This window comes from Heptranchias perlo, chromosome 1, assembly GCF_035084215.1.
Source record: "Heptranchias perlo isolate sHepPer1 chromosome 1, sHepPer1.hap1, whole genome shotgun sequence".
Classification (NCBI taxonomy): Eukaryota; Metazoa; Chordata; class Chondrichthyes; order Hexanchiformes; family Hexanchidae; genus Heptranchias; species Heptranchias perlo.
This window is the reverse complement of record NC_090325.1, coordinates 70,508,476-70,536,139: the sequence shown is the minus strand read 5'-3', so window position 1 is coordinate 70,536,139 and position 27,664 is coordinate 70,508,476. Positions and strand designations below refer to the sequence as shown.

The following is a 27,664-nucleotide window of genomic DNA, read 5'->3' as shown; positions in this document are numbered from 1 at the left end:
TATACACCTCAATTAAATCTCCCCTCAGCCTCCTCTGTTCCAAAGAAAACAACCCCAGCCTATCCAATCTTTCCTCATAGCTAAAATTTTCCAGTCCTGGCAACATCCTCGTAAATCTCCTCTGTAGTGCAATTACATCTTTACTGTAATGTGGTGACCAGAATTCCACACAGTACTCTAGCTGTGGCCAGTTCTGCCTGTGGTTTTAGTGTCTTTTCTATAATGAGATGCCCAAAATAGCATATAGTCTCTACTGTGGCCTAATCAATGTTATGCACAGATTTATTATTACTTCTTCACTCGCACCCAATGTCCTTTATTTATAAAGCTCAAAGTGCTACTGGCTATTTAATGGCTCTCTCTCCCTGCACACACATTTTCAGGGAATTATGTATTTGAACCCTCAGGCCTCACATGCACAGCCATCAGCGTCTTCTCATTGAGCGTACACTCCCTTTCTTAGCTTTCCTTCCCAAATGTATCACACATCACACTTATCCACACTAAATTTAGAATTTTATTTCCTCGGGACATGGGTGATGCTGGCAAGGGCGCATTTGTTGCCCTAAGAACGTGTTGGTGGGCTTTCTCCTTGAACCGCTGCAGTCCTTGTGGTAATATAGAGCAGCATGTCTAAGTCTGTTAACGTAGTGAAGTGGAAGAATCAAACCAGTGTCCTTCCACTCTGGTGCACCAACATGAGCAGCTGCAAGAGTACTTCTTGATTAATATTACCCATCTGCAGAAAATTGGGAAAAAATACCTAAAAGAGATGTAGGTATGGATAGCTATTCTGAAGTTTATTTGATTACCTTTGGGGATTAAGGAAAACATTTTGCAGAACTTTCCTTCAAGGAAATTAAATAAATGGATAGTTTACAATCGGGTAGACTGTATGTGGTCTGTAGAGGAAGCCAGTGTTATAAAATATGGTGTTCTATCTATATTGTATCTTTTGTTCTGTCTTTTTATTACAGTACCCCCGTGGTTAAAAGCTGGTTTGCTTAAAGAAATAACCTAGTCTGGAAGCTGCACATCTCACTACATCAGACAACTGGCTGGAATGAAACCAGATGGCCCATAAAGACTAAAACAATTTGCAGTCAGGTGATAACTGGATTTGGATCAGACACTTAAATGGACATTGCTGACACTTCATGGGTAATTCTTGGAACTGTAAATGTCTTATATCTTTAATAACACAAACCTGAAATAGCAAACGGTCACATTTATAGCGTTCAAAAAGTAGAAATATTCTGTAAACTATTGCAATTTGATGAATTGGCTTTGATACTGCATATCAGTTACTATTAATAAACATCTTCTGAAGTTGATAGTCTTAAGTGTTTATTCTACCACTTTCCAAGTCTAGAAGAGCATGACAGGGCTCGTGACATGCCCAGTAAGCTAAATACAGCAATAATGGCTTGCTACACTGCTAGATATACAGCATATAAAAGGTACACTACGGACCACTGTTCTTTACAAACAGTAAGGTTTTTAGTGCTGAGCAGGAGAGAAATACCTGAGTAAAAGATGCAACAATGAGCTCAACGGAACAAATAGACTTTTCAGTCAGTGCCAATTGGGATAAACGACTGAAGTCACAACATGCGTCAGCCCACATTTCACCCCATTTGCCAGCCAGTAAGGAAATAAAACATGTGGCATTGGCTGGATATTCCCTACCAGGTGATGGAAGGCAATGACATGTGGAAAGTTTGGGACAAGTTGCTATACAAATCTGATCTTGAGTAAATCCATTACTGCAACAGTGACTAAGTAGAACAACTTCATATTCAGCTGTCTAAACACAAGCATATAACCATAATGCTCTCACTTTTAAGATTCTCTCTGGAATCTAATTAGACTTTTATTCCAACCACAATTACCTAATTAATCAATAAAATATTTTAGAACTTGATTGTAAAAATATAATAGTATTTACATGCGTTTTTCCACTTCCAGTCTGACCATATGCAAAGCAAGTTGCCATTCCTCTATCAAATATCGTCTCCACCAGAGGTCTAGCTGTAAACCTGAAGACCAAAAATAAAATCAAACATGCACGTGCAAAAGTACTTTACTTTGCCACAGTATATTAATTCCACACAATAGATTTTACATTGCAATAAAATGATAACATTTCTGTATAAATTAGAAAACCTCCCATGTTGTTGCTAATGTGTAGTTTCTGAAGAGCAGTTTCTGATTTTTGTTGCAATCCCTCTGTAGCCTAATGTAATTTACCAAAGCAATATATCACATTATTGACTAGTTGAAAATATTGCAGTTTACCAATACTGAAAAACCTGGCTATAATTGTAATACGATTTATTTAACACTTTACAAAACTTAAAATACAAGTAAAACTGTGTTCTTCCTGCCCCAAAATCTCTTAGTTATTTATATTTGAAAACAATGTACCTTACCACCCAGAGTCGATTTGCAATGTATGTTCAACATGCAAGTACTTTAATTGCCTTTTTGTCTCTCCTCCCTTCCTCCTTTTTCCACAGGAACAGGAGTAGGCCATTCGGCCCCTCAAGCCTGTTCCGCCATTCACTTAGATCATGGCTGATGTGTCTCAAATCTATTTAACCACCTTGGTTCCATATCCCTCAATACCCTTACCTAACAAAAAATCTATCAATCTCAGTTTTGAAATTTTCAATTGGCCTAGCCTCAACAGTTTTCTTAGGGGAGAGTTACAGGGCTATGGGAAAGAGCAGGGGAGTGGGACTAATTAGGTAGCTCTTTCAAAGAGCTGGCACAGGCACGATGGCCCGAATGGTCTCCTGCGCTGTAACATACTATGAATTCCACTATCCTTTGTGTGAAGAAGTGCTTCCTGAACTCACTCCTGAACAACCTAGCTCTAATTTTAAGGTTATGCCCCTTTGTTCTGGACTCTCCCACCAGAGGAAATAGTTTCTCTCTATCTACTCTATTGGTTCATGACTCACCCTACTCCCTTCCAAACCAATAGTAAATTCAATCATGTTACGGTCACTGTTAGCGAGGTGTTCCCTGACTGTTAGATTGTTGACTAATTTTGGCTTATTACTCAATACTAAATCTAGTATGGCTGGTCCTCTTCTTGGTTCAAGAATACATTGATCCAGAAAACTGCCTCATATATACTCAAGAAATTCGCTGCCTTTGGGACTCGAGCTCTTCTGCTTCTCCAGTCTATATGGAAATTAAAATCTCCCATTATAAACACTCTGCTTTTGCAACAAGCTTCCCTGATCTCCGTATTTATGCAATCTGCTACTTCTTCACTACTATCAGAAGGTCTGTAGACAGCTCCCACCAAAGTTTTGCCTCTTTTTCTATTCCTCAATTCTACCCAGAGTTTCTACTGCTTGCTCATCCTTGCTGATATCCCCTCTTTCTAAAGCTGTAATAGTGCCTTTTATCTATATTGCTACTCCTCCTTTTCCAATTTCCCTGTCCTTTCTAAAGGCTTTATAACCTGGAATATTTATCTTCCAGTCATGCCCAGCTTGTATCCAGGTCCCATACCCTACATCATACCCTTTAAGCTGAATTTGCACTTCAAATTTGCTGGTTTTATTTCTTATGCTACGTGCATGTGTGTCTAGAATTCTTATTTGGGCAACAGACCCTCCCCTGCCCTTTTGCCCTGATGCTGTTTTACTCTCACTTTTTTACCTATCACACTTCTTGAGTTTCATCACTCCTGTTGTATTTCTATCAGTTATTTTGGTATTATTTCCTATAACTTTTTCTGAACCTGAAGTACTTATATTATCTTTAACACTATATATGATCTGGACTTTGGTCTCAACCCTTTTTTAAATCTTTAGGCTACTTTCACTTCTTATTATTTCTGCGTGAGCCCTCCCCCTCTTTATTAGTTTAAAGCCAGTTCTACAGCCCGATTTATCCTGTCAGTTACATCACTACAAAAATATTTTTTCAACCTCTTAGAACCATTGAGGTTTAGAAATACAAGGTGGTCATTCAGTCTAATGTGTCAATGCCAGCTTTTTGCAAAAACAATTCAAAACTCTCCCCATAGCCCTGTATCTTTCTTTACTTCAAATGTTTATTTACTCTTCCCTTAAAAGGTGCAATGGTCTCTGCATCAACTACTCCCTGTGGCAAAACATTTTATGCTGTAGAATCTCTCTGCATAAATAAATTTCTCCTAACTTCTCACTCTCAGAGTATTTTAAACTGATGACCCCATATCATTGGCTCCCCTGCCAGAGGGAATAGTCTTTCCCTATTCAGGCTATCAAAGGCTTTTGTAATTTTAAAAACCTCTTAAATCTCATCATAGCTTTCTCTACGCCAGTAGAAAATTAGTTCCAGTATCTCAAGTCTCTCCTCAATTATAATTTATTTTCCTGGTAAATCTACACTGTACACTTACTATGGCATATTCCACTGCAGATTTATTATTTCAAAAAAATTCAATAGCATACTGCTGCACCAGGTTTTGTTCCCCCATTGTCAAATTGTCAATGATTAGCACATTGAACTGATAGTCAATCGCATGCACTGGGACTGGCTGACTGTGGCCGCAATGTCTGAGCTCAATATCGAAGCACCTAATACTGCTTTTCAGCCTTGGTGCAGCAGTCCCCTTCAGCAATTTGAAGAGAGAAACTCATCCCAAACACATTGCATAGCATATTACATAGAATCTACAGCACAAAAATAGACCATTTGGCCCAACTGGTCTATGCCGGCATTTATACTCCACATGAGACTCCTCCCACTCCAATTACTTCTTCCCATCCTGCCCCCGTATCCCTCTATTCTCTTCTCCCTCATGTATGCATCAAGCCACTCCTTGAATACATCAGTGCTACCTGCTTCAACCACTCTATGTGGCAGCATGTACCATATTCTCACTATTCTGTGTAAAGAAATTCCTCCTACATTTTTTATTTGATCTGTAACTGGCTATCTTATATTTATACCCCCCCACCCCGTGCTGATCTCGCCAACAGATGGAAACAGTTTCTCCACATCCACCCTATCGAACAGTTTCATCATTTTAAAGGCCTCTATCGGATCGCCTTCTAGTCTTCTCTTTCCCAGCCTGCTCAATCTTACCTGATAGTTGCATCCTCTCAATTCTGGTTAAGATCCTTGTAAATCTTTTCTGCACTTTCTACAGTCCTTCAATATCCTTTTTGTAGTAGAGACCCCAGAACTGCACACCAAGTGTGGACTAACTAAGGTTCTTTACAAATTTAATATTACCTCCCTGCTTTTGTATTCTGTTCCTCTAGAAATGGAACCCCAGTACTTTGTTTGCACTCTTTATGGCCTCATCGATTAATGTTGCTACTTTTAGCAATTTATGAATCTGCATTCCCAGATCTCTTAGCTACTCTACCCCATTTAGTTTCTTACCATCCAAGAAATAAGTGACCTTATTCCTCTTTCTAAAATGAACCACCTCACACTTCACTACACTGAATTAATTTGCAATTTATCCACCCACTCTGCAAGCCTGTTTATGTCTTCCTGTATCTTGGTGCAGACATCCACATTATTACCTATACCCCCTCAATTTGGTATCATCTTCAAATTTCAACACTATACCTCCAATTTCGGAGTCCAAATCACTTAACACTAAGTTCAGAATTTTTATTTAATAGCTTTGACTTATAAAACATCTTTTCTGCTGCTCCACTCAGTGCATTGAATATTGTAGTTCCATAGAAAAGTGAGAATGACAACTCCCACAATGCATCTCTCAGGCATATCATTTCTCTTCCTGAGACCCAATGCCCATTTCAATGTTTTTTTCTTCTAATTACATGTTTTTGGGCTGTGGGCTAGGTTGGCAAGGCTGCATTTAATGCCCATCCCTAGTTGCCATGATTAGGTGGTATGGCCCTTCTCCTTGAACTATTGCATTTCTTGTGGTGGCAATGCTCCCACAACAGTATTAGGTAAGGGATTCCAGGATATTGACCCAGCATGAAAAAGGAGCGGCAATATATGTCCAAATCACTATGGTGCATGACAGAGGGGAATTATTAGGTGATGGTGTTCCCACAACATTGCTGCACTTGTTTTTTGCTGGTAGAGATCGCAGGGAAGGGAGATGTTGTTGAACTAACCTTAGTGAGTTGCTGCAGTGCATCTAGTAGACTATGCCTACTGCAGCCATAGTACACCAGTAATGGAGGGGTTGGACATTGAGACTGATGAAAGGGGTGTTGATCATGCAAACTGCTCTTTCCTGGATGATGGTGAGCTGCAAATGATGTTGAGGCTATACCCATCCAGGTGAGCAATGAGTATTTCACTACACTCCTGAGGAGCCTTGTAGATGGTGGAGAGGCTTTGAGGGGTCAGGATGTCAGCCACTGGTCAAGAGTACCGAGCCTCTGTCCTGCTCTTGTAGCCACTGTGTTGATATGGCTGCTCCAGTTAAGCTTTTAACTTTTAAATGGTGACCCCAAGGGTATTGATGTTAGGGGAACTCAAGTGATGGTGGCGTCATTGAAGGTCGGGGGAGATGGCTTGGCTTTCTCTTGTTCAAGATGGTCATTACCTGGCACTGAGATGGAATAAATGTTACCTGCCACAAAGTCAACACGAGCCTGAATGTTATTCAAGTCCTGCTGTAGGCTGGCAGGGGCTGCTTCATTATCAGGAGGAGTTGTGAATGGAGCTGAACACTGTACAATTGTCATTGAACAGTCCCACTCCTGACCTTATGACAAAGGGAAGGTCATTGATGAAGCAGCTGAAAACAGTTGGGATGGGGACACTTCTTTGAGGTACTCCTACAATGATGCCCTGCGGCTGTGATGGCTGGTCTCTGACAACGTAGACCATCTTCCATTGCGTCAGTTATCACACCAACCACTGGAGGGTTTTCCCTTTGACCCCTAATGACCTCAGTTTCGCTAGGGCTCCTTGGTGCGATACTCAGCTGCACACTGCCTTGACGTTGAAGGCAGTTACTCTTAGTTCTACTCTGATATTCAGCTTGTGTCCGTATCTTGATCAAGGCTGAGATGAGGTGCGGAACCAAGTGGATTGGGACAACCTGAATTCAGCGTCAGGGAGCAGGTTACTGGTGAATAGGTGTCCCTTGATGGTTCCTACTATGGCTTTACTGGCGATTGGAATGAGGCCGATAGCGCAGTAATTAGTAGGGATAGACTTGCCCTGTTTTTTGTTGACAGGACATATCCGGTCAATCTTCCACATTGTTAGGTATATGCTAGTGTCATTGCTGTACTGGAACAGCTCGCCTAGGGGAGCAGCTAGCTCTGGTGCATAGTTCTTCAGTATTATAGCCAGGATGATGATAGGGCCCATAGTCTTTGCTGTGTCGAACGCATTCTTAATATCATGTGGAATGAACTGATGTGGCTGGACACTGGCGTCTATGATGGCATGGACCTCGGGAAGAGGCCAAGTTCTAGGAAACAAGCAGAACTCAAACCCCAAAGGGGGCAGGCCCATGCATGGGGGACTTTGTGTAAGCATTTCTAACAGTAAACTTTATTGGCAAGCTGCAGAATTTCTTTCAGAATAATGTAACTTTGTACGTACGTTACAAATTTTACTTTTAATCGGTATTTTAGTGGTCTGGTGAGAGACCAAGAATGCCATTGCAAATATGAAAAAAGTGATTTGGCTTGGTGGTAACTACTGGTTTATCTGATTTGGTGGTTTATAAGATAGTAGTTTACGATTGGTCGGTTTTATATCAATGGCACATTTAAGCGAATCATGTTTTTTGTAATATGTACACAAAACAGATGTGTAACAAGATGGACGGACGGATACTAGACACAAGATTTTGGCAATGCTCACAGGGAAAAAAAACTGTTTATTTTTCCTGCAACTTTTGCTCTGCTTTTATCCCAAACACTCATTTTTTTTGTCTCCCTGTCTTCCACTCTTTCTTCTCACTGTTTCCATGCTTCTCAATATTTTCTCTTTCCTTCTTTCCCCAAACTTCTCCTTTCTTCTGTGTCTTTCTCTCTTACAAACACTCCCTTACAAACATTCACTATCTCCTCATTTTGCAATATTTTAATTTTCAACTCGATAAACATTGCTATTAGTTACTTATCTTTGAAAGACTTTTTTAAAGCCTGGTGCCCAAGATATCTGGGTGCCAAGGTGTGGCTGTGCAATTGGCAACCTTGCTGTTCTCGGTCACTTAAGATTGACCACCAAACTGAACTCTAAGCAGCAGCCCCATTGACCTGTAAACTTTACACATGAACCATCTACTTGACAGATTGCTCGTCCAAGGGAACCTCAACAAAATAGTGAACATCATTAAAATACAAGAACTGCCATTTATATAACAGCTGTAATATAAAAGAAATCCCAAGGTGCTTCATAGAGGCGTAGTCAAAAAAACGGATGCCCAGGCAAAGGAGGAGATATTGGGAAGGGTGAACAAAATCTTGATCAAAAAGGTGGGTTTAAGAAGGGTCTAAAAAGGTGGAGAGTCAGAGGTTTAGGGAGGGAATTCTAATGCATCGGTCCTGGGAAGATCAAGTACAGCCACCAATGATAGGGCAAAGAGAGGGGGAATAGATAACAGTGAGAGGAATGGAGAGTGTTCCTGGAAAGGGTTGGGGGGGGGGGGAGAAGGGGGAAGTAGAGCTGAAGAATGTTACAGAGATTGGGTGGGGCTGGGTGAGTACATGAAATGATTTAAAATTGAGGATGAGAATTTTAAATTGGAGATGTTGGGGGACCAGGAGCCTGCGTAGGTCAGGGGTGATAGATGAGCAGGACTTTTGGATAAGGTGGGATTTACAGAGGGTGGAAGATGGAAGGCCAGCCATGAGAGCATCGGAATAGTTGAGTCTGGAAGTGGCAAAGGCATGGATGAGGGTTTCAGCAGAAAATAAGCTGAAGTAAGGATGGAGGTCGGTGATGTTAAGGACGTGGGAGCAGACAGTCTTTGTGATGGAGAGTATATAGAGTAGGAAGCTCAGCTTGGGTTCAAATAGGATGTTGAGGCTGCAAACAGACTGGTTCTGTCTGAGGCAGTGGCTGGAGAGGGAAATCGAATCAGTGACAAGGGTACAGAGTTTGAGGCGGGAGCCAAAGATGATGGCTTCAGTAGTCTCAATGTCTAACTGGAATAAAATGCGGCTCATCCATAACTGGATAGCTGAGAAGCAATTGTTGGAGAAGCTCTGGTTGCGATCAGGCAGCTTAAAGTAGAACTGAGAGCAGTCCCACTGAGCTGGATAACGGAGGAGAGATGAAGTAGGAAGATGGTGTGGTCGACTGTGTCAAGGGCTGCAGAGAGGACGAGGAGGATATAACACACCATGGACACAGTCACAGAAGATGTTATTTGTGACTTTGGCTTGGGCTGTTTCAGGTGGAAACCTCATTGGAGAGGTTCAAATGAAGTCGCAGGAAAGATGGGCACAGATTTGGAAGGTTATAGCACATTCAAGAACTGGAGAGGAAAGGTAGGTTGGAAATGCAGCAGTAGTTTTCAAGGACAGAGGTGTCAAGGATGGATTATTTTTGGAGAGAGGGTTCATGACGGTAGTTCTGAAAAGGATGGGGACAGTACCTCCAGAGAGGGAACCGTTTACAATGTCAGCCAGGATGGAGCCCAAGAAGAAAAGTTGGGTGGTCAGCAGTTTAGTGGTAACAGGGTCAAAGAAGCAGAAGATGGGCCTCAAAGACGAGATGAGTCCAGAGTGGGCATATGGGGAGATGGGAGAGAAACTGGAGAGGGATGTGGCTTCAGGGCAAGAGAGAGGAGAGGATTGGCTTGATGGCAATGGGGAAGAGATGAAGCAGCAGAGGCAGCTGAAAGGATTTTTTTGTTCCAACAATGAGAGAAACTGTCCATGTGGCAAGCTAGGCTTTGCAGGCCAGATTGTCAGTAGTTTGGACACCCATGGCTTATTATGTACACCCTGAATTAAATTCTCTGATCTTTCTCTCTACAGCTCCTTCCTCTTCTGGTTAGTTTTTCCTGAGAGGAGATATGGAACTCCCCTACGTCCCTTGTATAGAAACCTGAAAGGTCACATGCTTGGAGGTTCAAAAAATATTGGGCAGGCAAGGTCAGGAAAAGAAAACATGCATCAGGACAGGAGAAAAATCTTAAGCCGCTGGCCCCTCGGAGAGGGTAGGTCTCTGTAAAATTTACTGGATGGTCATAAGAAGTTTTATGGCTGAGTTTAAATTTGCATGAATAATTTAAGTTTTGAAATGTATTTGATATGTTATCTTTTAGATGCAGTCAGCTAGCTGTGGAAACATGAAAAAGAACTTGCATTTATATAGCGCCTTTCATGTCCTTAGGACGCCCCAATGTCTTTTACATCCAACGGATTACTTTTGAAGTGTAGTCACTGTTGCTTTGTAGATAAACATGTAGTCAATTTGGGCACAGCAAAGATCTCACAAACAAGGGTAAAATGACCAGTTAATCGATTTTAGGTGCTGTTGGTTGAAGGTTAAATGTTGGCCAGAACATCGGGAGAACTGCCCAGCTCTTCTTTGTTAGTGCCATGGGATCTTTTACGTCCACCTAAACACTGTCTTGTTTCCTCCAAAAACAGCAATGCAGCACTCCCTCAGTACTGAAGTGTCAGTCTAGACTATGTGCTCAAGTCCTGGAGCAGGGCTTGAATTCAAAACCTTTTGACTCAGAGGCAAGAGTGCCACCACCGAGCCAAGGCTGACACCATGTTTGTTTTGTGATGGCTGTTGGCTCCAGTTTGGTAAGTTCAGAAAAGTGCAAGTAATTTGTTTGGTAGGTATTGTGGATGTGGCTGGTCCCTTATTGTGAAAGGTAGCTTTCCCTAATGCTATACGCAGATTTAAAATATTAAGAATATTAGAGTGTCTGGACTGCAGTGTAAGGGAGTTTGTGGACACCGAGAATGTCCCGAGCGAACACATCTGCAGTAAATGCCTCCGCCTCAAATCTCTCCACCTCAGAGTCATTGAGCTGGATTGCGAGTTGGAGACACTCCAACACATTAAGGGAGGGGGAGGAGTATCTGAACAGTTTGCTCCAGACTTTGGTCACACCTTGTAGAGAGGTACAAGATCAGAACGGGGTTGGTGTGACCGATAGTGTACAGAGCAAGGGGAACCCAGGTGAGGTAGAGAATGAGGATCCGCAGAAACTGATCCTATCCAACAGGTACAATGTACTTGCAGCCTGTGAGAATGAGGATAAAGACTGTCAGAAGAACAGCCAGGATGCTGACCATGGCACCCTGGAGCAGGAGGCAAAGCGTGATGTGGTAGTTGTAGGGGGTTCAATAATTAGTGGAACAAATAGCATCCTTTGTAAGCAAGATCGAGAGTCCCACATGGTATGTTGCCTACCATGTGGGACAAACTAAATAAATTAAACAAACTAAATAAATTGCAGGCGCAAATTCAACTTAGAGGGTACGACATGGTAGCCATTACTGGGACAAGGCTACAAGACGGTCAGGACTGGGAACTGAATATACCAGGTTATAAGGTCTACAGGAAGGATAGGGAAACTGGCAGAGGAGGTGGAATAGTCTTACTGATTAAGGATGAAGTTACTCCAATGATAAGAGAGGATATAATGAGAGGTAAGCAGGCAGTGGAGACTTTATGGGTAGAATTAAGAAATAGAAAAGGATTTAAGACTGCAGTGGGAGTTGTGTATAGGCTCCCTGGTAGCAGCTGTGAAGTGGCAGAACGTATAAATGCAGAGATTAGATAATCATGTAGCAAAGGCAGAGTGGTTTTAATGGGGGATTTTAACTTTCATAGAGATTGGAATAAGTAGATGAGCTCATGCCAGAAAGGTAGCAAATTTCTTGTGTGTTAGAAACATAGAAAATTTATGGCACAGAAGGAGGCCATTCAGCCCATCATGTCTGTGCCGGTCAAAATACAGCTACCCAGCCTAATCCCACTTTCCAGCACTTGGTCCGTAGCTTTGTAGGTTATGGCATTTCAAGTGCACATCCAAGTACCTTTTAAATGCGATGAGGGTTTCTGCCTCTACCACCCTTTCACGTAGTGTTCAGGACAGCTTTCTGCAACAATATGTCCTAGAACCAACAGGGGGCAGGCCATATTAGATTTAATAACGAGTAATGAGCCAGATTCAGTTAATAGCCTAACGGTGCATGAACATTTATCTAATAGCGATCACAGTATGATCGAGTTCAACTTTGTGTTTGAAAGAGGAAAAACCTGAATCAGCTACTAAGATTCTAAATTTAGGTAAAGCCGACTTCAACATGATGAGATGGAGACTGTCCACAGTAAACTGGGAAAATCTGTTAATGGGTAAAATGACAGAAGATCAGTGGGAGATGTTTAAAAAATAATTTAACGTGATACAGAACCAGTTTATACCCGTAAGGGTCAAGAGCTCCACTTGCCAAAAAAAAACAGCCATGGACGACAAAAAGAGGTAAGGGACAACATAAAAGAAAAAGCATACAAAAATGCAAAAAATACTACAGATCTTGACAACTGGGAGAGATACAAAGAACAGCAAAGGGTGACAAAACAGATAGTAAGAGCTACAAAAAGGGAGTATGCAAAGAAACTTGCAAGGGATATCAAAATCAACACAAAAAATGTTTACAATTATATTAGGAAAGAGAGGGTGGTCAAGTGCAATGTGCGCCCCTTAAAAACTGATAATGGTGATACTGTAAATGAAAATAAGGAAATGGCAAACATGTTGAATAACTACTTTGCATCAGTATTACCAGCAGAGGGAGAGAATCGCATGCCGGACACCCCAAGGAAACTCATTTTGAATCAGGGACGAAGACTCACCATAATTAAGTTCAAGGCGGCGGCTCACCACCACCTTCTCAAGGGCAATTCGGGATGGGCAATAAATGCTGGCCCTGCCAGCGACACCCACATCCCATGAACGAATAAAAAAAAAAGTAAGCAAATTAACAGTAATGAAGAAAATACTGGCACCAAATGGTGACAAAGCCCCAAGACCAGATGGTTTCCATCCCAGGATTTTAAAGGAAGTGGGTGAGAACATTGCAGAAGCCCAAACTATAATCTTGCAAAGTTCTCTCGATTCAGGAACCATTCCTTTAGATTGGAAAAGTGCACGTCACTCCACTATTTCAGAAAGATGAGAGGGAAACCAGGGAATTATAGACCAGTTAGCCTAATATCTGTTGTCGGGAAATTACTCGAGTCTATAAGTGAGGATAGAGTGACTAAATACCTTGAAAATTTTCCGCTGATCAGAGACAGAGAGCCAGCTTGGATTTATAAAGGGTAGGTCATGCCTGATGAACCTGATTAAATTTTTTTGAAGAGGTGACTAAAGTAGTGGACAGGGGAATGCCTATGGATGTTGTTTATATGGACTTCCAGAAGGCATTTGATAAAGTCCCTCATAAGAGACTGTTAGCTAAAGTTGAAGCTCATGGAATTGAGGGCAAATTATTGACCTGTTCAGGAAATTGGCTGAGCGGCAGGAGACAGACAGTAGGGATAATGGGCAGGTACTCAAATTGGCAAGATGTGAATAGTGGTGTCCCACAGGGGCCTCAACTATTCACTATATTTATTAATGACACATCCAAGTTTGCCAATGACACAAAGATAGGCAACATTGCTGGCAGGGTAGATGGAAGCATAAAATTAGAGAGAGATATTAATAGATTAAGTGAATGGGCAAAATTGTAGGCAAGTGTGAGGTCATCCACTTTGGGCCTTAAAAGGATAGATCAGAGTACTTTCTAAATGGTGAAAAGCTCGAAACAGTGGAGGTCCAAAGAGACTTAAGGGTCCATGTACGAAGATCATTAAAATGTCATGGACAAGTACAGAAAATAATCAAAAATGTTAATGGAATGCTGGCCTTTATATCTAGAGGACCATAATACAAGGGGGTAGAAATTATGCTACAGCTATACAATGCCCTGGTTATACCATACCTGGAGTACTGTGTTCAGTTCTGGGCACCGCACCTTAGGAACAATGTATTGACCTTGGAAGAAATGCAGCGTAGATTTACTATAATCATACCTAGACTCCAAGGATTAAATTAAGAGATGACAATACCCAAACTAGGGTTGTATTCCCCAGAATTTAGACGATTAAGGGGTAATTTGATGGAAGTTTTTCCAAGATATTAAGGGGAATGGATAGGGTAGATAGAGAGAAACTATTTCTGCTGGTTGGGAAGTCTGGGACTAGGGGACATAGCCTAAAAATTAGAGCCAGGACTTTCAAGAGTGAAGTTAGGAAACGCTTCTACACCCAAAGGGTGGTAGAAGTTTAGAACTCTCTTCTGTAAATAGCAGTTGATGCTAGCTCAATTGTTAATTTTAAATCTGAGAATGATAGATTTTTGTTAACCAAAGGTATTAGGGATATGGAGCTACGGTGAGGATATGAAGTTAGGTCACAGATCAGCCATGATCTCATTGAATGGCGGAACAGGCTTCAGGGGCTAAATGGCCTACTCCTGTTCATATGATACAGACATGACATGTTGGGTTTGACATGCACATATAAGGGAATGACATGCACTAGATGCAAGACTTAATTATACAGATAAACATGAAAGTGGTCATGAGAAACTGCAGTAATTAAATGCAAATTTAACTTTCAAAAACAAAGCTATTGTCTTTCTTTAATAAACAACAACTATTTGAAAAGGATTTGCAGATACGTAGCTAAGGATTTCAGTTCTTTTCAATAGGAATTGGCTGGCTTGTTTTGGCCTTATGAATAAGTAAATGATTAACTATCAAAAAATATGCACAAGACATAACATTTCTGTCAACAGTAGATTACTTCTACTTGATTGGTGGAACTATATTTCCAATGAATGGCTTTTGAGGTGACTAGCAAATAAGTAACAATCCTAGCTAAGTATTTTTGGCACTTGTGATATCTTCACTTAGGTTTACATCTTAAACACTTCAATTACACACAGGTGTCAGCTGTGGCTCAATGGGTAGCACTCTCACCTGAGTCAGAAGGTTGTGGGTTCAAGTTCCCCACTCCAGAGGCTTGAGCACAAAATCTAGGCTAATGCGCCCAAGTGCAATACTGAGGGAGTGCTGCACTGTCAGAGGTGCAGTCTTTCGGATGAGATGTTAAACTGAGGCCCCGTCAGCCCTCTCAGGCGGATGTAAAAGATCCCATGGCACTATTACCAAGAGCTGGGAGTTCTCCCGGTGTCCTGGCTAATATTTATCCCTCAACCGACATCACTAAAACAGATTGTCTGTTCACTATCACATTGTTGTATGTGGAACCTAGCTGTGCGCAAAATTGGCTGCCACGTTTTCTACAACAGTGACTACACTTCAAAAGTACTCAATTGGCTCTAAAGCGCTTTGGGATGTCCAGAGGTTGTGAAAGGCGCTATATAAATGCAAGACTTTCCTTCTTTAGATCACCCCTTAATCTTCTATATTCAAGGGAATACAAGCCTAGTCTATGCAACTTGTCCTCATAATTTAACCCTTTTAGCTCTGGTATCATGAACTCTAATGCTCAGTAACGTGTCTGGTATTGGACCCTGTTTTCTAAAACACCAGAGCTCCTTCAGTCTGCAAGGCCATGGACATCAGTGGGTTTTTTTTCCCTTCAAACTTTCTCTCTATTCCTGGTCTGCCTTGTTTATTTCCTCCTTTTTCAGGTACAAAATACCCTGAAGGTATAACTGTGTGTAACATAAGATGGGTACACGATTTATCTCAACCCGAAACTTAAACCAGCCAAGATCAGCTCTAGGAAATACCATACATTCAGAAGATCTTGAGACAATCTGCACGTCCAAGCTTGATGTTTACGAGGCAAACAGAGTGAAAGAGAGGCGATGAAAGGGGATGAGGGATGGAGAAATAAAATCCAGGAAAAATGAAACAGAGGGGGGGGAGTGAGAGGAAGAATGAATGAAGGAAAGAGGCAAACAAAAGGGAATTGGATATATATTTAAATGGAAAAATTTGCAGGGATAAGGGGAAAGAGCAGGGGAGTGGGACTAACTGGAGTGTTCTTTTAAAGAGCCGGCACAGGCACGAAGGCCTCCTTCTGTACTGTATGATTCTGTGAACACTGCATCAAGTACATTGAAAACTAAAGCCCATCATCCTTCAATGTCTGGGCCGTGTTGATAAAATGATGGGAAGGCAGTCAGTGACCGTGGAACTATAGCAGGAGTTACTGCCAGCATGAGGCGGGGGGTGGAAATAATAGAGAACAAAACAAATCCCAGAACTAAAACAGCAGACTTTGGATTCAGACAGTTCTTTTAAAACAACAATTACTGATAAAGAGAAAAGTACTTTTGATTCATTGACACAAAAGCAGTGGTACTTTGAAGCAAATGTTTCAAAAAAGTATTTGAAAAGTTAAACAAAGAACAGACTCTACATGCACTTGATCAGGAAAGTCAGGAAAGCAGGCTTACTTAAGGAGTCAGCCTGGAGATCAACTTAGCTATTCTCAGTATCCTGGTTTAGCTGTGTAAATTATTTGTTGGCTGTTATCATAAGCATACTGTTTACCAGTTTGTCAGTTATTAGGCAATTCTCCTGAAAAACAATAGTTTTTGCATACCTGTAAACCATTTCATTAGTAGCATTCTCATCAAAGGCATAATCAAAACGAAAGGTTTGGTTTTCCAAGAACTTTGTTAAGTCCACTTTTTGTTTCGGTTCATGGACCATTACAACATCCTTACTGGGAATTGTGATTACATCAAGATCTCTTATTGCAGTTTCTGAAAGAGATTAAGGCAAAGAGTTAGTCTTCACTTCTATTGGGAGGGCAAACGATGACCAAGAAATTGATAGAGGGAGAAAATTAAATGAGAGTAAACTAGCAAGAAATATAAAAACAGTTTGTAAGAGCTTCTACAAGTATATAAAAAGAGATTAGCGAAAGTAAACATGGGTCCCTTAGAGGCAGAGACAGGAGAAATTATAATGGGGAAATCAGGAAATGGCAGACCTTAAGCAAATATTTTGTATCTGTCTTCACAGTGGAAAACACAAAAAAAAAATACCTGAAATAGCAGGGAACCAAGGGTCTAATGAGAGTAAGGAACTTAAAGCAATTAAGATTAGTAAAGAAAAAGTACTGGAGAAGTTAATGGGGATTTGTTGGCTTTTAGTCCAGTGACCTGGTGGCCTAGATCCTAGGGTTAAAACATAGAAACATAGAAAATAGGAGCAATAGTCGGCCATTCAGCCCTGTTCTGCCATTCAAAATGATCATGGCTGATTGTCTAACTCAGTACCCTGTTCCTGATTTTTCCCCACATTCCTTGATCCCTTTAGCATTAAGAAATATATCTCTCCTTCTTGAATACATCTAGTGACTTGACCCCCACTGCCTCTGTGGTAGAGAATTCCACAGGTTCACCACCCTGAGTGAAGAAATTTCTCCTCATCTCTGTTCTAAATGGCATACCCCGTATCGCGAGACTGTGACCCCTGATTCTGGACTCCCCAGCCATCGGGAACATCCTCCCTGCATCTAGTCTGTCTAATCCTGTTAGAATTTTATATGTTTCGATGAGATCACCTCTCATTCTTCTAAACTCTAGTAAATACAGGCCGAGTCGACCCAATCTCTCCTCATATGTCACTCCTGCCATCCCAGGAATCAGTCTGGTAAACCTTTGTTGCACTCCCTCCATGGCAAGGACATCCTTCCTCAGATAAGGAGACCAAAACTGCACACAATACTCCACATGTGGTTTCATCAAGGCTCTGTATAACTGCAGTAAGACATCCCTGCTCCTGTACTCAAATTCTCTTGCAATGAAGGCCAACATACCATTCGCCTTCCTAACTGCTTGCTGCACCTGAATGCTCGCTTTCAGCGACTGGTGTACAAGGACACCCAGGTCTCATTGCACCTCCCCTTTTCCCAATCTATCACCATTCAGATATTAATGTGCCTTTCTGTTTTTACAACCAAAGTGGATAACCTCACATTTATCCACATTATACTGCATCTGCCATGTTCTTGCCCACTCACCCAACTTGTCTAAATCATATTGGAGCGTCTTTGCATCCTCCTCGCAGCTCACATTCCACCTCAGCTTTGTGTCGTCTGCAAACTTGGAAATGTTACATTTAGTTCCCTCATCCAAATCATTGATATATTGCGAATATCCCTGCGGTATCCCACTAGTCACTGCCTGCCATCCGGAAAAAGACCCGTTTGTTCCTACTCTCTGTTTCCTGTCTGTCAACCAATTCTCAATCCATGCCAGTATATTCCCCCCAATCCCATGTGCTTTAATTTTGCACATTAACCCCTTGTGTGGGACCTTATCAAAAGCCTTCTGAAAATCCAAATACATCACATCCACTGGTTCTCCCCTATCTATTCTACTAATTACATCCTCAAAAAACTCCAGTAGATTTGTTAAGCATGATTTCCCTTTCATAAACCCATACTGACTTTGTCCAATCCTGTTAATGCCCTCCAAGTGTTCTTTTATAATAGACTCTAGCATTTTCCCCACTACTGATGATAGGCTAACTGGTCTGTAATTCCCTGTTTTTTCTCCCTCCTTTTTTAAATAGTGGGGTTACATTTGCCACCCTCCAATCTGTAGGAACTGCTCGAGTCTATAGAATTTTGGAAGATGATCACCAATGCATCCACTATTTCCAGGGCCACTTCCTTTAGTACTCTAGGATGTAGATTATCAGGCCCTGGCGATTTGTCAGCCTTTAGCCCCATTAATTTCCCTACCATTATTGTTTTACTAATACTGGTTTCCTTCAGTTCCTCCCTCTCACTAAACCCTTGGTTCCCTAACATTTCTGGCAGGTTATTTGTGTCCTCCTTTGTGAAGGCAGAACCAAAGTATGTGTTTAATTGTTCTGCCATTTCTTTGTTCCCCATTATAATTTCCCCCATTTCTGACTGTAAGGGACCTACATATGTCTTCACTAATCTTTTTCTCTTGACAAATTTATAGAAGCTTTTACAGTCAGTTTTTATGTTCCCTGCTAGTTTACTCTCATACTCTATTTTTCCCATCTTAATCAATCTCTTTGTCCTCCTTTGCTGAATTCTGAACTGTTCCCAATCATCAGGCTTGCCGCTTTTCCTGGCAATTTTATACGTCTCCTCTTTGGAGCTGATACTATCCCTGGTTTCTTTTGTAAGCCACGGTTGAGCCACCTTTCCTGTTTTATTTTTGCACCAGACAGGAATGAATAATTGTTGTAATTCCTGCACACGTTCTTTAAATATTAGCCATTGCCTACCCACCATCATGCCTTTTAGTAAAGTTCCCCAATCTATCATAGCCAACTCGCACCTCATACTTTCGTAATTTCCTTTATTTAGATTCAGATTCGGTTTCAAGAGGTGGCTGTAGAGATAGTGAATGCATTGGTTTTGATCTTCTAGAATTCCCTGGATTCTAGAACAGTCCTCATGGATTGGAAGGCAGCAAATGTAACCCTGCTATTCAAGAAAGGAGGGAGAGAGAAAACAGAGTGCTATTGGCCAGTTAGCCTAACTAGGCTAGGGAAAATGCTAGAATCTATTATTAAGGGCGTAGTAACAGGGCACTTAGAAAATTATAATATGATTAGACAGAGTCAACGCGGTTATATGGAAGGGAAATTGTGTTTGACAAATCTATTAAGAGTTTTTTTTGAGGGTGCAACTAGCAGGGTAGATAAGGGGGAATCAGTGGATGTAGTATATTTGGATTTTCAAAAGGCTTTCGATAAAGTGCCACATAAAAGGCTATTACACAAGGTTCGGGCTCATGGGAGTGGGGGTAATGTATTAGCGTGGATTGAGGATTGGTAAATGGACAGAAAAGAGAGTAGGAATTTCAGGTTGGCAGGTTGTAACTAGTGGGGTGCCATAAAGATTAGTGCTTGGGCCTCAGCTGTTTACAATATATACCAATGACTTAGATGAGGGGACCGAGTGTAATATATTCAAGTTTGCTGAGCATACAAAGATCAGTAGGAAAGTAAGCTGTGAGAAGGACGCAAAGAGGCTGGAAAGCGATATAGACAGGTTAAGTGAGTAGGCGAGAAGGTGGCAGATTGAGTATAATGTGGGGAAATATGAAATTAGCTATTTTGGTAGGAATAGAAGTGCAGATAATTTTTTTTTTAAAAAGGTAAGACTAAGAAATATTAGTATTCAGAGGGATTTGAATCAAGGAAAGTTAACATGCAGGTACAGCAAGCAATTCGGAAGGCAAATGGTATATTTTTTTTTATTCGTTCATGGGATGTAAGGGTCGCTGGCAAGGCCAGCATTTACTGCCCATCCCTAATTGCCCTCAAGAAGGAGGTGGTGAGCCGTCTTCTTGAACCGCTGCAGTCCGTGAGATGAAGGCTCTCCCACAGTGCTGTTAGGTCGGGAGTTCTAGGATTTTGACCCAGCGACGATGAAGGACTGGAGGGGAACGTGCAGGTGGTGTTGTTCCCATGTGCCTGCAGCCCTTGTAGGTGATAGAGGTCGCGGGTTTGGAAGGTGCTGTCGAAGAAGCCTCAGCGAGTTGCTGCAGCGCATCCTGTAAATGGTGTACACTTCAGCCACGGTGTGCCGGTGGTGAAAGGAGTGAATGTTTAGGGTAGAAAATAAGGGGTCAATCAAGCAGGCTGCTTTGTCCTGGATGTTGTTGTTGGAGCTGCTCTCATCCAGGCAAGTGGAGAGTATTCCATCACACTCCTGACTTGTGCCTTGTAGATGGTGGAAAGGCTTTGGGGAGTCAGGAGGTGAGTCACTCCCTGCAGAATACCCAACCTCTGACCTGCTCTTGTAGCAACAGCATTTATGTGGTTGGTCCAGTTAAGTTTCTGGTCAATGGTGACCCCCAGGATGTTGATGGTGGGGGTTTCGGTGATGATAATGCCGCTGAATGTCAAGGGGAGGTGGTTAGACTCTCTCTTGTTGGAGATGGTCATTGCCTGGCACTTAACTGGCGCAAATGTTACTTGCCACTTATGAGCCCAAGCCTGGATGTTGTCCAGGTCTTGCTGCATGTGGGCACGGACTGTTTCATTATTTGACGAGTTGCGAATGGAACTGAACACTGCAATCATCAGTGAACATCCCCATTTCTGACCTTATGATGGAAGGAAAGTCATTGATGAAGCAGCTGAAGATGGTTGGGCCTAGGACACTGCCCTGAGGAACTCCTGCAGCAATGTCCTGGGGCTGAGATGATTGGCCTCCAACAACCATTACCTTCTTCCTTTGTGCTAGGTATGACTCCAGCCACTGGAGGAGTTTTCCCCGATTCCCAGTGAATTCAATTTTACTAGGGCTCCTTGATGTATCACTCGGTCAAATGCTGCCTTGATGTCAAGGGCAGTCACTCTCACCTCACCTCTGCAATTCAGCTCTTTTGTCCATGTTTGGACCAAGGCTGTAATGAGGTCTGGAGCCAAGTGGTCCTGGCGGAACCCAAACTGAGCATTGGTGAGCAGGTTATTGGTGAGTAAGTGCCGCTTGGTACTTGGTACTTGGTCGACGATACCTTCCATCACTTTGCTGATGATTGAGAGTAGACTGATGAGGCGGTAATTGGCCGGATTGGATTTGTCCTGCTTTTTGTGGATAGGATATACCTGAGCAATTTTCCACATTGTTCGGTAGATGCTGGTGTTGAAGCTGTACTGGAACAGTTTGGCTAGAGGTGCAGCTAGTTCTGGAGCACAAGTCTTCAGCACTACAGCCAGGATGTTGTTGGCACCCATAACCTTTGTTGTATTCAGTGCACTCAGCCGTTTCTTGATACCATGTGGCGTGTATGTTAGCCTTTATTGCAAGGGGGCTGAAGTATAACAGTGAGGAGGTCTTGCTGCAATTATATAGGGCTCTGGTGAGGCCGCATCTTGAGTACTGTGTAGAGTTTTGGTCTCCTTACCTAAGGAAGGATGTACTTGCCTTAGCGAGGGCACAACAAAGGTTCACTGGATTGATTCCTGGGATGAGAGGGTTAGAGTGTTGTCCTATGAGGAGAGATTGAGTAGAATGGGCCGATATTCGCTGGCGTTTAGAAGAATGAGATGAATTCATTGAAACGTACAAAATTCTTAGAGGGCTTGAGAGGGTAGATCCTGAGAGGCTGTTTCCTCTGGCTGGAGAGTCAAAAACTAGGGGTCAGAGTCTCAAAATAAGGGGCTGGCCATTTAAGACCGAGACAAGGAACAATTTCTTCAACTCAGAGGGTTTGAAATCTTCGAAATTCTCTACCCCAGAGGGCTGTGGATGCGCAGTCACTGAGCATATTCAAGGCTGAGATCGATGGATTTTTGGACACTAAGCAAATCAAGAGATATGGGGATGAGGTCGAAGATCAGCCATGATCTTATTGAATGGTGCAGTAGGCTCGAGAGGCTATATGGCCTACTCCTGTTCTTAAGTTCTTAATGCTACCGTTTTAGTTGAACAAATCTCTCTTCATTGGAGAGGAAACTTTTCATCAAACCATATGTCCACTGAATTTCCTAAAACAATTCTGTAGAATGAAGAGTTATTTTGCACGTCCAATAACATTCCAAATTTGCTAACAATTGATGAGATTTTGGTTAGCGTCAGTGAAAGCTTTCAGGCAACTGGTTGCATTGCGTGCTCTGGAGCAGAACCAGAGGTAAATGGGACTCCAGTGTCCCAGGGTATGGAGCCCTGAATGTGGGCCCAACCAGCAATTTTACAAAGCACCTATCACCAGCAACAGTGAAGAAGAGGGTAGTGGCAGAAGGACCCCTGAAGGAGGAGATTTTGCTTCTACGGCCAATACCTCACATTGAATAGAGGACGCCTAATTTTCCTCCACCAGCCAGGATACTGGTCCTTTTTTGGGAGACCACTAGTGGATTAAGTTCAACTATAAAGATTTAATGATTAATCTCTACTGGTGGGCACCCAGTTGCCACCAGCAGACTCAGAACATACAAACAGTGCTTCTGGCTTTGGCTTCAATTCTCATAATTATCAGGAAACCCAAACTTCTGAATCAGGGTAAGCATCTGTTTAAATGTTGCCTGAACGACATCTTGGCATAGATCTTAAGAACCAATCACCTAAACATGAATAGACATGCAAATGCTGCAGCTGCAAATGAGTTGTAACAGACACGCATCTTATAAACAGTGGGAAAATCAAAAGATCAAAGGGGTTCACCCCACACTGGTAGCTATAAATCAGGAAAATAAACCTCTAGAACCTTCTGTAATATGTTCAAATGGATATGTGAGAGTAAGCATCATTGACATCTATTGCTGACTGCGAATGTCATGGGCAAACTGCCTGTAGTGCTACCATCTTGAATTTCTCCTTTTTTGAATGAGGTCGGTAATAAGGCATTTACTCCAGTAGTTTTGGTGAGTCTGCAGCATAGTGCAAGTTAAACATATCTCAAATGATTTCCAAAGACAGGAGACGATTGATCTCATCTGCTAATTCAGACACCAGCTCCTGGTTTATCAGATTAAAATGAACACTGATCCTGAAATACGGTTTTAAGCTTAACAAATAAGGGATATCTATTGACGACAGCGTTTACCAAAATTTGCAGGGCTACGGGGAAAGGGCGGGGAAGTGGGACTAGCTGGATTGCTCTTGCATAGAGCCGGAACGGGCTCGATGGGCTGAATGGCCTCCTTCTGTGCTGTAACCTTTCTATGAATCTATGACCTAAGTGCCTATATGTGACCGCTCACTTTGCTGCGAAAGGTAAAACAGTCCCTACTAAAGTCACAGGCAGGGATGGAAGGAAGAAGTTACTGCTAGATAGCTCTGGCAGAACCAAAAGCTGCGATGATGTCCCTGGATTATGGGAACGACAATCCTAGTACGGAGCCCCAGAAAATGCTTGGAACTCTTTTTGGCCTGCCACATGGGAAGTGGGTTAATCTCCCAGCAGGAGATGGAAAGGGTACAAGTCAAGTAAATTCAAGTAAGGAAAGAAAAATTGCATCAAAGGCTGGAGTTCCATGGATGAATAGAAAGATTAGATCAAATCTGAAATTAGTGCTAAAACATTCAGTGCTACCAGGGCAAAGATGACAGCCTGGACAAATATTTAAAAAAACACGTAGGACAATGACAAAAGGGAGATTAGAAAGTTAAGAGGAAAAAGGGAGAGAAAATGACTGGGAAGCTACAGGAGACATTGCAGAAGCTCCGACTAGAATTTTCAAAAATTCTGTGAAAAGGACAATTATGCCAGAGAACTGGAGGGTGGCAAATGTGCTCTCCTCTTCCAAAAAAAGGAGGTAGGGAAAAGCCACAAAGTTACACACCTACTCATCTTACTTCAGTTGTTGACAAATTGAGAGAGTCTATCATATGGGATGAAATTATTTAGCACTTGGAGACATGAGCTAACCAAAGTCACAACATTATGGGGGAATGTGGCCATATGGATAAAGGGATGGTTGAAGGGCAGAAATCAAAAGGTAGAAGTAAAAGAAAGTTTCTCAGAATAAAAAATACTAAGAACCATGGGTACTTCAAAACAACACCATGAGGACAAAAAGCCTTTCACAGTTAGCAACTGTCTCCCGTCAGAGCTGGATACACTTGGGCGAGTTAAGATTGCACGAAAGGCCATGTTCATTGAACAAGATAAAGAGGACCTGGGACGAACTAAAGAGACTTTCAGCCATCGTTTGTGTTGCCTTAGACAGTGGTTTAAAGCTAAAGTAAAAGGAGTTTTCTCAAATTGACCTGGGGTGACCTAATTCTTATCTGGAGAGGATTCCAAGATGGCTCCTGTACTGGCAACTCCTTGCATTACCATCCTTTCTCCCACAATCTCCTCTTTTCCACTGTTTAAGTTCCCCTGGCCCTAACAGTGGTTGCATTTTAGTCCAAACTACAAGTTCAAGCTGCAAGTTTAAAGTTACCTGTGCAGAGCCTACTGCCCATCCCCCGACCCAGCTTGTTCTTTGTTTTAACTGTGCTCCTTACTGGAGCTCTGCCCAAATTCGACTTCGTAACTCTTGGATCCCTTTGCCATCAGGATTACACTACTCTACTGGACTACAGTGTAAGACTCGACAGCTGTGACTCTGCTCTGCTGCTTAGTCACTTGAAGTTTTACGGTAACTTTATCTATCCTACAACCCATCCTCCACCTGCTGCTGTTACCTGCTGAGCTTCTGACTGTAATTCAGTGCACTGCTGGTTTCTCAGCTTTATTTTGCTGCTCTGTGGGTCCTGGCCAGAAATTCACTTCTCCTGGGGTGAAGTCCATTTCTCCGGTGCTCTGGACCTAACAGCGAACTCCAACATCGCCGCCGTTTTCTATGGAAGCTGTATTCCCGGCCAGGTCATCTTGATTCTAGTATCTGGCCTGCTGCCACATCCTTAGTTTTCTGCTCCTCTGCTGGGAATTTTTCACTTTACGCTGAACTAGCTCTGAACTATTTCAGCTGGTTCCTAGTCTACTCCAGATTCTGCTCCACTGCTGCCAAATGACCTTTGCTCTGCCGCTTTTCACCTCCTTCCCATTTTTGCTGACTCCATTCATCCCTTCGCTGGTATACTGGATCCATTGGTGTGCACTACAAATCACCAAGGCCACTATTCACCTCCGGTGGACCCCTGCATCAGTCTATGCTGGCTCATGGTAGATTCTCCACACCTCCTTGGCTCTCCATTTTCCATGGAAATATTTCTAGCAATGCAGCCACTGAAATTCTGCCCCCCAAATACCTAGTGGATTAGGATGGGCAATAAATGCCGGCCTCGCCAGCGATGCTCACATCCCATGAACGAATAAAAAACAAATTCACTCGCCCTCCACACCTGTCTCCAAACCTGGACATCACTTAGTCGGTGCTTCAAGCTGACTTCACCCTATCTACAAGTTAACTTCATTCCACTGCAGGACCACAATGACTTTGGACTCTCCTCTTTTTTTTTATTCGTTCTTGGGATGTGGGCGTCGCTGGCAAGGCCAGCATTTATTGCCCATCCCTAATTGCCCTTGAGAAGGTGATGGTGAGCCACCTTCTTGACCCGCTGCAGTCCATGTGGTGACGGTTCTCCCACAGTGATGTTAGGAATGGAGTTCCAGGATTTTGACCCAGCGACAATGAAGGAACGGCGATATATTTCCAAGTCGGGATGGTGTGTGACTTGGAGGGGAACGTGCAGGTGGTGTTGTTCCCATGTACCTGCTGCTCTTGTGCTTTTAGGTGGTAGAGGTCACGGGTTTGGGAGGTGCTGTCGAAGAAGCCTTGGCGAGTTGCTGCAGTGCATCCTGTGGATGATACACACTGCAGCCACTGTGCGCCGGTGGTGAAGGGAGTGAATGTTTAGGGTGGTGGATGGGGTGCCAATCAAGCAGGCTGCTTTGTCCTGGAATGGTGTCGAGCTTCTTGAATGTTGTTGAAGCTGCACTCATCCAGGCAAGTGGAGAGTATTCCATCACACTCCTGACTTGTGACTTGTAGATGGTGGAAAGGCTTTGGGAAGTCAGGATGTAAGTCACTCGCCGCAGAATACCCAGCCTCTGGCCCGCTCTTGTGGCCACAGTATTTATATGGCTGGTCCAGTTAAGTGTCTGGTCAATGGTGATCCCCAGGATATTGATGGTGGGGGATTCAGCGATGGTAATGCCATTGAATGTCAAGGGGAGGTGGTTAGACTCTCTCTTGTTGGAGATGGTCACTGCCTGGCACGAATGTTACTTGTCACTTATCAGCCCAAGCCTGGATGTTGTCCAGGTCTTGCTGCATGCGGGCTCGGACTGCTTCATTATCTGAGGGGTTGCGAATGGAACTGAACACTGCAATCATCAGCGAACATCCCCATTTCTGACCTTATGATGGAGGGAAGGTCATTGAAGATGGTTGGGCCAAGGACACTGCCTTGAGGAACTCCTGCAGCAATGTCCTGGGGCTGAGATGATTAGCCTCCAACAACCACTATCATCCTCCTTTGTGCTAGGTATGACTCCAGCCACTGGAGAGTTTTCCCCGATTCCCATCGACTCCCTTGGTGCCACACTCGGTCAAATGCTGCCTTGATGTCAAGGGCAGTCACTCTCACCTCACCTCTGGAATTCAGCTCTTTTGTCCATGTATGGACCAAGGCTGCAATGAGGTCTGGAGCCGAGTGGTCCTGGCGGAACCCAAACCAAGCATCGGTGAGCAGGTTATTGGTGAGTAAGTGCCGCTTGATAGCACTGTTGACGACACCTTCCATCACTTTGCTGATGATTGAGAGTAGACTGATGGGGCGGTAATTGGCCGGATTGGATTTGTCCTGCTTTTTGTGGACAGGACATACCTGGGCAATTTTCCACATTGTCCGGTCGATGACAGTGTTGTAGCTGTACTGGAACAGCTTTGTCTTCTACCTATTCTCCGTTTACAGATAGAACATATCTATCCCAATCTTTGCCATGCCTACGTAACTTCAGCGACTACGGCCATCTGCAGGAGCATTTTGGCTGCCGCTCGGGACCTGAAATCATTACTTCCATCTCCATTTTCCTTTTCTTTTTACCCTCTTGGGCTCTTCTCTTCTGTCTCCTTGCCATCCTGTTACCCAGTCATTCCTCCTTTAATTTCTTCCCTTTTGGGTACTTTGCCCCCACAAATTCCTAGCCCAACCCTTCACTAGTCCTTGACCTTCCTACTCTCTTGTCGCCATCACAGGCTTGATAAGCCCACAGCTTCCTTTTGTGCCT

General features: G+C 42.8%; 1 protein-coding gene across 5 annotated transcripts in view; it reads right to left on the bottom strand.

The window, feature by feature from the left end:
- The window catches only part of kif2a (kinesin family member 2a), a 163,671-nt gene that overhangs the window by 47,845 nt on the left and 88,162 nt on the right, over nt 1-27,664 (bottom strand). For all 5 annotated transcript variants that reach the window (XM_067986515.1, XM_067986533.1, XM_067986543.1 and 2 more), the window contains 2 exons: nt 16,573-16,735; nt 1,949-2,039 (listed from right to left, as the gene is read on the bottom strand). In XM_067986515.1, coding sequence (XP_067842616.1) covers nt 1,949-2,039; nt 16,573-16,735 — 254 coding nt within the window. The remainder of the gene's footprint in view (nt 1-1,948; nt 2,040-16,572; nt 16,736-27,664) is intronic.